This window comes from Anopheles marshallii, chromosome 3 (genome assembly GCF_943734725.1).
Source record: "Anopheles marshallii chromosome 3, idAnoMarsDA_429_01, whole genome shotgun sequence".
NCBI lineage: Eukaryota > Metazoa > Arthropoda > Insecta > Diptera > Culicidae > Anopheles > Anopheles marshallii.
In genome coordinates, this window is record NC_071327.1 from 60963944 (window position 1) to 60976033 (window position 12090).

At 45.1% G+C, this 12090-nt stretch overlaps 1 protein-coding gene across 1 annotated transcript in view; it reads left to right on the forward strand.

The window, feature by feature from the left end:
* Positions 1–5816, forward strand: part of LOC128715797 (transcriptional coactivator YAP1-A) — a 35228-nt gene extending 29412 nt beyond the window's left edge. Inside the window, exons 3-7 of the mRNA XM_053810714.1 lie at positions 3833–4033; positions 4678–4778; positions 4874–5024; positions 5096–5160; positions 5712–5816. Of these exons, the coding sequence (XP_053666689.1) occupies positions 3833–4033; positions 4678–4778; positions 4874–5024; positions 5096–5160; positions 5712–5816 (623 nt within the window). The remainder of the gene's footprint in view (positions 1–3832; positions 4034–4677; positions 4779–4873; positions 5025–5095; positions 5161–5711) is intronic.
* The last annotated feature ends 6274 nt before the right edge of the window (positions 5817–12090 follow it).

The window sequence follows — 12090 nt, forward strand, 5'->3', positions numbered from 1 at the left end:
ACCACTGCAGGATGAGCAAGTGAGTGTACCGTAAGATTCAAAATGATGTTTTCACTCTCGTTTTCTAAAACATTTTCGATCAACGATTTAATTGCTTTACCGTGCAAACATCTTTACCAACGTTTTTATTGCATCTTAGCGGATGTTTTTATGTGCATTTGTTGATTTGTCATTACGTGTCAAAGCGTACCCAAATAAATTTGAATCGTATAGATAAGGGTGTTTTTTTTTTCCATTCAGCTTTACTTACTATCTCTAGCTGGTGGCCACTACGCTACACGATCATTCATACATTTCAACCGGAAGTAGATTGCTTTCGGTTATTACCGTCTAAATTGTGGATCGTCTTGAAATAAGAAACTTTCCCACAAATCCGTGCACACACGGAAAACCCCTCCCAACATTGGGAGTTGTCATGACTGAGATGGTGAAGAAAAAGTCCTCTTCCGGCATACATAAAAACACACACACACACACACAATTTGAAGATAGTTTTTAAAAAGTAACAACAAATGTACAACAAAAACAGACAATAATGATAAGACCTTTTGCTATCTGCATGGTACTCTGACTAATCTAATTTGGGTACGGAGATGGAGTTCGGCAGGGGAAAAAAATACTCAACATATAATCATTCAAACATACGCCCAACCCGTCACGTAGTCACCCCTCACGCGTAAACAAATCCGGTGGCGGCAGGTATCCCGCAATCGTTCCTCTTGGTAAATATGACTTTTAAATGGAGTCGGCCAATGGTTCTGTGTCGCACCCGAACCGCACGTTCGTTATCGGGAAAGGCAAATATCGGAGAGTCGTAAAATTCATTCATCAGCCCTATCGCCCCGTCCAGTCCAGTCCGGCCGCATCACATTCGGCTTCCGGTGCCGTTGGTTTGATGGGGTCAATCGTAATTAAGGGATTGCGACCGTCGCGTCGAGAGGTGGCCAGTGTTTGCAGTGGATGGAAATGGCCATTTTCCCTTTTTTTTTTCCTCCCTTTCACGAGCCAAAACTTCACCCCGTAAGTGGGTCAGTGGTGGCCTTTTTTAGAGGATGGGTATGGCTTTTCATGCTGCTGAGATGATAGTGCTTTGTTGTCTTCACTGCCTTTGCGATTCCACTCCGATCTGCCCGTTGCTATCCGTTTTTCATCCGGACGGACCCCTGATTTTATGTAACATTGCGCGATCAGTACAGTGGGTTCGGAGTGTGGTGCACTCTATGTGTGTGTGACTTAATGTCTTTCCACTTTCGAGCCCGGGCACTCCCTCATCCGGTGACACTGGTAAACACACAAAGGAAAAGCAATACAAACGATGCACGCATCGAGCGTCTAATCCGACGGATGACACGAATCAATCAGGGTCTAACAGTGCGCCGTTCGTTTCTCTGTCCAGCGGGGTTTGCTAACATAACCTGAAAACCGCCCGCGACTGTCCCCTTCGGTTTTCGGTACTAAGCAAATGTGTGTATGTGTAAATAAATAAATGTACACGCTGTCCCCTTTCTTTACCAATTGACCACACTAACGTACCCACTCCCAGGTTCCCTTAGCCTCGTGTGACAACACTACACCCTTACCCTATTCGTATGCCGGGCGCGCGCCATCAATGAATGTGGCAGAGCAATTGAATCGTCCATTTTCATTCATGAAACTTTCGTCTAGTCTACGTGTGCACCAACACAGTGGAAACGTTGATGACGATGATCGGACGTACCCATTCCGATGCTCCAAAACATCACCTCTCAACCGCTGGTTAGTGGCAATCTACCTCCACCCCTTCCCACTCCCACCCCCTCCCACCCCCTCCCCACCCTGTTAGAGAGAGATCGTGCCCGCCCGAAGGAGAAGACATTTCTGTACCATAAATGGCTTTCGGCTTCAATTTCTTACCAATCCAAGCTACCCGATATGGATGTACGGGGGAGCTGACCGTCCGCCTGCAGGAAATGAGGTTAGGTGTGAGAAAAGTAAAATTGAAAGAAAATGTCTATTTTAGCACTGGCCCATCACTCGGGATGGCAATCGTTTTGCGATCCCATCTAGGAGCATGGCAGTGGTGATCTTTAGGGCATGGTGAATTAAAGCGAATGTACAAAGGAGGTGGCTTTTTGCTACGTTGGGGGTCTGTGTAAATATCGTTTTGAAATTATTTTCTCTACTCAAAGACAACAACTTTTGGGGAGAAGAACTGCACAATTAGCACAAATCGACACTCGCAGTACACGCACCCACCAAGCCCGGAACGGCATTCGTGCACATCTGTTTACCATCCCGCAATTGTTTATTTATTTTACCGTCCACTGCAATCGTGTTTCTCTCCACCGCTGCGGGCTGTGTGGGTTCATTCATTGATTCATTCATGCATTTGATTCCCATTTAACCCTCCCCACCATGCACGCTCGACCCGCTCATCCCGGTACTGCCAAAAGGGTTTAGTTTCATTCATACTGTCAAATTCCCCGTTAGTATTGGTTCGCTTGGGGGAATGTTTTTTGTTATTGGAGTAAATATTCTAATGTTCTCTCGCGACCCCGGTCCCACCAACTCACTTCATATCGGACTTTCTACCGCTTGACCGTAAGCGATAAGACCCGCACCGATAAGAAGCGTGCAGAGAGTCAACAATTCTGGGTTTCCCTTTCGTTCCCCTCCGGCCCTTTAGCCCTGGCACAACATCCCAGACGGTGGCATATATCACCACTACCGGAAGTGTGTCAGCAATGACGCCGGTCCAATTACAAACCCCGCCGGTGTCGGTGGGCAAAACGAATCACGTCCGGTTTCGCTACTAATACAGCAAGCGGCCCTTTTACGTTTTGCTGACGTTGTTGAGCAGATCAGATGGGAAACAACGAAACGAAAACGACAAAGAAAAAAAAAACAAAATTGATCGAGAAAAAGAGAAAACATTTGTGTTTCTGTGAATGTGTGTGTGTCTGTATGTTGTAAGTGTCCCGTTATCTTCTACAGGCCATGCAAACCCTTTTAATGTTTGCACCTTTTGCGGTAGGGTTTGTCCGCGCCTAGACTCGTCTAGACACAGGTGCCATTGCTTTATGACGACCCCCTTGGTTGCGGGCCCAGTCATCGATGATAAGAATTGTTTTGCTTTCGCAAGCTGGTGGTACTGTAAGTACCAAGGGCTCTTTGTAGATTTTAGTGGACAGTAAACAAATTGTGCCTCAAATTGTAGTACAAACCCTTTAGAGAAGATTTCTGATAGTGGATTATACGCTTAGTACCACCTAAAGTGTAATATCGGAAGCTTTAGTAGATGTTCTTGAGTGCATCTAACGATCTTTCCAAATAGCATAGTCGGAAGTAACGCGACTTAACATTATTAGGGGTTTGAGGTTCAAATCTCGAGCTCAAGCCTCTCAAGTTGTTTAAAACTTTTTGAAGCTACACAGCACATTTGAAGACGCAAAAAGAGGGGGAGAGCACTCACCTCGTATGCAAATAGAGCCCACCCAAACCTAAGAAGAGTAGTTTGCAAAATGCAATGGGAAAAAGGTAAAAAAAAAGAAGACAAAAAAGAGAAAAAGAGTAAGATCATTTGAACTTCCCTGGAGAAACTTGTAATAGAGAACCCAACTTAGAGAGATGACAAGTCTCTCAACCCGTGTTGTCAGCACTTTCATCCATCATATAACGAGAATTTGAGAAGCAAACGAACGCCTTTTACCGACCGGTCATTGGGAAGAAAACGTTTGGGATGCGAGAGCTTCACTTGTTCTCCGTCCACTAGCGCTCTCTTGTTGTCCTTTCTTCTATTGTTTCTCTATCTTTCTCTCTCTCTCTCTTTCTCTTTCTCTCTCTCTCTCTTCAGTGGTATTTCCAGATACAATTCAAATGACAAATGACAATCTCGCACCGTCGAACGCCGCCCCACCGGCATCGATGCTGACCGGCAGCAATGTCGATCTGGGCCCACTGCCGGAAGGATGGGAGGAAGGCATCACGGAGAAGGGTGAACGGTACTATATCAATCATGCGACTCGGTCGACCACCTGGCGGGATCCCCGATTGTGTACGTGTCCATTTTTTTTGTTTGTTTTGTTTTACAAATTTTCGCTCCCCCGTATCTTTAAGTTCACACGCTCACATCCCGGAACACGCGCCACCTGCTCGATGTTCCGTTTTGTGTCTGCACTGTATCTCTGCATTCTTCATGACGATCTCGGTTTTACCCAGAAAAAAAGACACTTGCTCGTAGTGTAGGTGCCACCGTTGATGGTGGCAGAGCGGCGGCGGAGGGCAGCTAGAACGCAAACAGGCAGCGAGGTTAAGATGAGCTTACTAGAGCTAGAAGGTGTAGTTTGTGGTTGCGCAGCGGCATGTAGTTAGGTAGCGAGGGTAGTGCATCTTGACTTTTCTGCAGCTGAATTACTAAGCCTTACTCATGTTACTAACACGCAAAACAGCAACCATTCTTCTTCCAACGCTGAACCCCCTCCGTACGTAGAGGTGCGGAGATACTAACACCATTACTAACCGATAGGGCTGGAGGTTGTAGCAGTAGCGCCTGGAGCACACGGTCTTTTATCTCACCACACATCGCCAGATAAGCTTAAGCGCATGGAGCATCCAGCACGAGGACGTGGTATCTAATTCGCTTTGTTTACATTCTGTTTCATTTTACCAAACACCGACGAACAATCCAAAACCAAACAGCAAACCAAGATTGGGCAGTACAAGAGCAAACTGTGCGTCTGTACAACCTGCAGCTGGAACGGGAGCGACTTCGGAAAAGGCAGCAAGAGATCAAATCACATGTAAGTATGGGGTGGGGATGCGTAGTAGTGCTGCGCGTTGCCGCTAGATGGCCTCCGCTACAATGCATTCGTGCAATGCCGCTTGTCTTCTCCAGATGGGAGACGACCCGTTCCTGTCCGGTATTGCCGATCACACACGCCAGGAGTCCGGTGATAGCGGTTTGAGCGAATCGTCCATGACGCAGTCGATGCCCCACACGCCCGAATTTCTCTCCAGTATAGACGACAGTATGGATGGGTTGAGCAGTAAGTTTTTGCGCCGTTTTGTCGGCCAGATTGCCTTGGTTTTGCTAATGCGTACTCCTTTTTGTTTTTAGTGACGGACAATACGATGGACACTATAGCATTTGGGGATAATCTCGAGACGCCTGATGAGTTTATGGTGAGTATCATTGCTGGACCGGGGCTTCTTTCGGCGGCCTTCCTTAAGCGGTCAATACACTACGAACTGTTTTGTGGGGTGCGTGACAAAACACAAACAGAAAACATTGATTGTTTTTCGGGTCGTGTGTGCACCATAACCATCCACCGGCAGCTAAATAAATGCTGATCCGGTAGGACAAACACGCACACACACACAGACCAACAGACCCAGCGGAGCGTTTTCAATTTTCGGACAGCAATTCTCTTACTACGCAACATTCCGCCAAGGTCGTTTGCCGGCACCGGTTGGAAAAATGGTCTGGCCGCGCGCGCAAGTGGGTGTGAAAGTTGCCAAATATGCACAATGTGGGGAGCAAACCAAAAAAAAAAGGTTGGAACAACTTCAACGAAACGTTGCAAAAATATAATTTATGGCTACCGGGAGGAACCGGGTGGTTCGTGTGGGCAGAATTTTCTATTTCTGTCCTTTGTTAACTCACCTTTTCACGAACCTCAGATCCTTTGCTGTGTGACGAACGCTCACTAACATCTACTCACGTTTCCTTCCAGCTGGACGATCCTTTGCTGTTGGAAAAGATTGATGCCGTCACCAACCTGACCCTGATGGATCCGACGAGTAGTAAAGCGGAAAACACGCTCTACGACATCATCTAACGGTTGATAGGCGAGAAACCCTCCCCCAGTTAGAGCATAGGCCAACCCCACTAGTACACCACTTGTACATCCACGTGGATAAAACTCACACACACACATCTAAACGCGAACATATTCATACACACAATCCATTGAAACCATCCTTAAATCCCACCCTTCCCACACACACACACAAGTATATATGTATAAGTGGAGCCAGCATCGGATAATGTGCTGAGTCCTTCGCGAGAGATACTGTTGGACACCGTTGTACCGCGCCACAAATCGAACCAGCGCCTTCCCCTCCCCCAAAAACGACTCCACAAAGCGCTCGGAAGCTACTTAAAAAGGCGGGAAGGGATCCACTCTGCTAGAAATGGACTATCTGTAGGGTAAAAAAAAAACAGTAGGGAGGGAACACTCCTGAATCCACGTTTTAAATGTAGTAGGATCTATTATTTCTAGGTTTATGTTTTCTGTCCTTTTGTTTCCGTTACGTCGATATACATGATTATTATTACGAGAGGGAGAAAACGAGAAAAAAAGAACATTATTAGTGTTTACGCTTAGGTACGAATTATTATTGTATTTTTTTTTATTACTATTATTTTTTTTTTAATTCAAATTTAGATAAAACGTGAGATATTGATCGTGTGCTAGGGTAGAGCGCATGAATGCGGTTGCAGCGTGTGCAGGGCTAAGCGGTGCGCTGCCAAGCTGCGACGCGTCGTTGCGACATTAGGTGAGACTAAAAGTGACGCGCAAACAATTCAAGTGCCTTAAACGATGTGACAGGATCGTGCATGGTTGGGGTGGTGGTAGAACGCAGTGCGAATTGAAGCAAAACGGAAGGCAGCTAGGAATGAAGCCCCATTGGAAGAATGTGTATTATAATGCAATAATGCGATTTTGCGTGGAACACGTATACGAGCAGACGTACGTACGTGTATATATGCCAGCGGGGGCAGATGCGCTCATTTGCCCCCTTCCCCCCTCCCCCCTCTCCCCTTTTTCCCCCCGTCTGGGTATAGATAGGCCAATCCGCTTTTCTAGCGATATTATAGCAGCAACACACGGTTTTGAGTGCTAAGTGCGCGTGTGACGCACAGTGATGGTTGAGGATGTATGCGTGCGATAGAGCTGTATGAATGGTTCTACCGTCTGTCTGTCTGTGCGTGTGTGTGTGTGCTGTGTTTTTTTTTATTGGAATATCCAATATTCTAGCCATAAGATAGTAGCATCGGGACGAAGAAACGAAGAACGTGTCTGCCGCATGCATAACCCAAGCCCTAAGCAGCATATCAGCCCGGGGTCCGCTGATCTTGATAATGTGGCATATTTCCATTGCGAAGTGTCGGCAGTGTGGAGCGGCGCTGGCGAACGAGCCCCGTGGCATGATGCATTTATTTTACTCTTAACGCGGCCGACACGATCAGCTGCCAAGCATTAACGGGGTCCTGCAAGCAACAGCGGTCCTCCAGTGTCCCGACATTATCAAACGCTTGTCCAGACGCTGCACACATGGTGGAATAGTAACGTACTTAGTGTACTCCACTAAGGTGTGTCTGTGTGTGCGTGTGCAAAAAGTGCCTTACATCTTGTTGCGCGGCAAGATTTCAAAATGTCTCCGGACGCGCGCAACAATGAAGCAGAGACGCGTACGCCGATGGATTGTCACTCTGTGTGCCTTTAAGGTCGCCCGGGGCCATGCAGAGGTGGAAACTGTGTTTTTTTTTTAATTAAAATCATTTTGATGCTATTGAAAAATTAATTAGGCTAAAAACGTTAGAGTGGCGTATGCAATTATATAGATTTTATGTTTCAATTTTACATCCTTCGCATCCCGTTGGGGAATGACTTTCGAGCAATGGCAGCGTTACTGCCTTCTGCCTTACCTTTGTAGCTGCGGTATGAAGCAAAGAATGCGGAAGCTGCCGACCGCTCGTCCCTCTGGTGGGAAACGCGAAGGGATAAGTAATAGAGCATAAGCCAAGATAAACATATCCCTACTGATGATCCTCTACCTATCTACGCTCACAACAGTTCGGTTCATTTGCTTCATCCACCCATCCACAGTTACTGCAAAAACCAAACCACCTGACAAGTGAATGGTCAACACATTCATCGCAATGGAACCTCTTTGAACCTTTCAAACAATAGATAACTGAATCACGTTTAAAGATCCAATGCGTTTAGAGCCAGTTTTTGTAGATGCAATGTTTCGTAATAATTAACCATTTTTTAGTTTTGTTAAAACAAACTTCTACTATATTTACTACACAGTATCATAGAAATTTTGTCCCATTATTACTACTCGATAGAAACAGTAAGCACTGTAGTGTGGGAATTTATTTTAGAACAATGAGCAGCAGCAAACCGTTGCTGTAGAAATTCGGTTCGGTTACGGTATTCGGCTGAACTGGCACCTCGTTTGCCAATCAGATTGTTGTTTAAAGTAGCGTTAGAAAGTCACACCTAAGCAAGCGTTGGTTCTGATTCGGACGCAATGCAAAACGCTCATGATTGTCCACCCCATCGGTCCCATAGCAAAATTAGCGTTGCGTTGCCTGAGTGGCGTTGACCATTTTGTTTCGTTTGTCAGTTTGTTTGTTTGCTCACAGTGAATTTTTCTGTTCGCAGTGTTTCGTGCACGCACGTACTTTTCGCGCGACAGAGTGTTGCGGAACGCACAGTTGCAATTGCCGTCCATTTTTTTTTTTTAGTTTCTTTGCAACGGAAACCGTAAACAGTTAAAGTACCAATGTGTCACCCCCTCCCCATACTTGCAGTAACCGTTGTTAGGGATGGTAAATGAAATCGAATTGGGCCAGCCGAACACTCAGATACCGCGATAGACGCATCCAGTTAGGTGCGAATCCATCCAAAACACCAGCCCGATTCGGCCGTAAAGTCGCATAGCGAATGGAGAGGAAGCGAACGTAAGCGAACGGAATGGACATTGCAATGATATGTCACGAAAGATACTTGATCGCCGTCCAAATTGCAATAACGAAAAAGCAATACAAATACTAGCGTGGATAAGAATCTAGAGGCAAGGCAATGGGAAGCAATCGCACGGTACCCACGGTGCAGTTGTTGGTTTCGGTGTAATTAAACAGACAGTTAAAATCGGTGCAAGATACTGGTGGTGTAACGGTGTGTAACATGCGTTACTGAGCTGCGCAACCCTGTCCAAAAAAATGGCGCTTTACCCGGCAGCACTCATCAAGCAATATTTGTGAGCAAATAGTGTACAGCGTTGATGTGCTAGCTGCAACCTGTAAAGCGACGTTCGAAGAACGTGATTTTGGTTGTCTTTTTGTTTTATCGTTACAATATGTTATCAAAACCCCTGCAGGGTTGGCAGGTGAAACAGTTGAAAAATAAACCCCCTTCAGTAAAGGCTTACGTGCTTTAGTCTGCTTCCGCTACCACATAACGGGGGACACGAATTGTGCTGCTAGACACCTATTGCTCTACGGTTGTCCAACGCGAGACGCGCCGTCTCGTAGAAGATTCATACAGGTAGAGGAATTAGCGTTGTCCGGGAAAGCACCGTACCGCTCAAAGTGTTCCTCATGTAGAAATGTAACTGTGTTTGTAAATTCGATAACATCTAGATTAGTTTACCGGCGCGAACATTAGATTATGTCAGTTCCAGTAGTAGCGTTCACCACCAAAGCTGCATGTCACTAATTTTAACTGCACCGGTTTGATTTTTAACGATAAACTGCACCTCGGTATGCTTTGCTAATTGCTTCGACACAAAGCTCGTGTTTTGTTTAGTGATTGTACCGTTCGAACGATGTTTGGCAACAGGTATAGAACAACGGTATGGCTGATGATGTACATCTTCCAAACGGACAATAGTTGACCCGAACGGGCAACGCAATACGTGTGGCGTAGCCACACTTGTACACAGCAAACAACACAAAAAAACCAACAACATTTTCATAGTGAGTGCGTGACAGACGCAAAATGGTTAGTGGAAGTTTCCAGTCTCAATTGGTCTTTCACCGATATGTAGAAAAAAGCTCTTGCGCACACGTGTGTAGTAAAGGGGGACAGGGAATAATGCAAATAGATTAAATTTGTCTTTGTTCCAAAGACCTTGTAACACCCTGTATGCCGTAGAGACGAATGGTATCTAAAGCAATACGATGCATAATAAAAGGAAAATTCAACCAACCAGAACCAACAATACGACACGTCGAGTTGTGGCGTTTACAGCACTAAACATAGTTGATGACATGCGTACCACTAATGTGCAGCAGGAGGGCATTGAAGGAGTCGTGAGGCTCCGGTGGACTGGTCACGTCGTTTGAATGACACCAGACGACCTAGACCGTAAAGTCCTTTAAGGTCGTGCACATGAACAGGGGTGACATGAGAGACTCAAACTATGCGAAGGAGTAATGGCGTCGATGCGTCCATCAGAAAAGCCTCAATTAGGCTATTGGATTGGTAGACGATGACTCTCAACCGTGAGTGGTTTAGAGGACTTCTTCAATAGGCCAAGACCTCGAAGCGTAACGTCCAATAAGTAAGTAAGTACACATTAAACTACAGCTTTGATAGAATGCATCTTCACGTTCAAAGATGATTAACCCTCGTATATAATAAGGTGGAAATTGCCGAGTCTTCTTTAACTTAGTCTAATTCCCCATGGGAAGATAGAAATATTTCAAAGAAACCTTAGAAATGTTTAGTTATTATGCGAATTCTAACAAAAAAAACTAATCATCAATTATAAAACATTTTGGAGTCTGAAAACGACAATGAAAACGGGAATTACAACTGCTTCATGTTGACATGTTCATACATCGCCACGTGTTGTTCAAAATGTTTGGCGCGTTTATACATTTAAAGAATAGCACTAGCGCCCTCTGTATGTCAGCTCTGCAAACCATGACGCCAACATTGAAATGTGCGCATTATTTCAAATTCAAGAAATACCTTATTCAATTAAAAAATCACAATTTACAAACATACAAGCGTACTACTTTTGTTGAGATTTAATTATGCAGTAAATCTATAGTTTGAAAGTTCTTCAGACGGTTTAGAAGACGATACGCAACTCGTAGCATTTCGGTAGCATTTTCACTGGGCTGAATTCTTTCAATTTCGACTGGCCATTCTTTAAATTTATCCAAGTATTGCTTGTTTTTAATTATAAAAAGCGTATGATTGGTAAGGCATGAAATATGTTTAATGCACGCGTTGTTTAAATAATGATTTTAACTACAAAATAAAAGAAAGCATTGAAAATTGGCAACGAAATGTCAACAGCGATAGAAGATAGTTTATAGAAGAGCCTAGGGCGAAATGCTACCTTCAGCTTTGCAGCACACAAAGTGGTAAGAAAACACATTAACCGGATTCAAAATTAATCTCTATTGTTTTGTTAGCTGTTTCTATTTTTAGAACTATCCATCAAATGCTAATCCAATTTTTAGTAACATTGTTTATAATTATCATGGTTACTTATAGAAATGCTGATAAAGCTGTCTAGGGGGTGCATTCTGCCCTCCGAGCAATTGTGCGAGTGAAATAGTTGGCACATATGAGCGAGACCAAACAGCACTGAACGTCAAAAGACACGCACACTACCAAAACCACGCATTTCACACACACACTATGCACTCTACAGTTCTTGTTGCCTACACGGTGACAGCTCTAATTTGGTTGGATGATAGCTCTTTGCACCAGTGTGTGCGTGTGTTTCTTACGGTGTAAAATTCGGCCGGCCCGTGTTGTGTTGAGAACTAAAATAAATACTTGTCGGTCGTATCTTCGTGCTGCGGTAAGTGCGTGCAAAGTGAAACGCACTTTACACAGGTTTGCTTAACTGGAAGGGCACGTGCGCCAAGTGTAGGACAATCTCGCAGGAAAGATAAACGCTGAGACCTCATCAAGAATCATATCGAGTGCAGACGAAATCGACGGGGGTTTTAGCGTAAGGTCGCGGACGAAGTCACGACGGCAGAGCATTCGCCGCCGTCCGAATCCGTGAGATTAAAACGCCCAAGTCGTCGAAGAGTGTGGAGCAGCTGCTGCATAAAAATTATTCTGAGACTGTTGTGTGTGAAACCGCAACAACGACCCAAGTCGCTGGTCTGTTATGATTTCAGATTCTTCAGAAATGCACCCACCAGTTCGGCAGTAAACCAAATTGTTGCATCCGGCAGTAGCAAAACGTCCGGAACGCAGTGTGAGCAATACTTCCATCGCACTGTCCACCGACACACCAGTTCATCGGTGTGGCGCTGTTGCGAGTCGTCCTAAAATAGGGCGA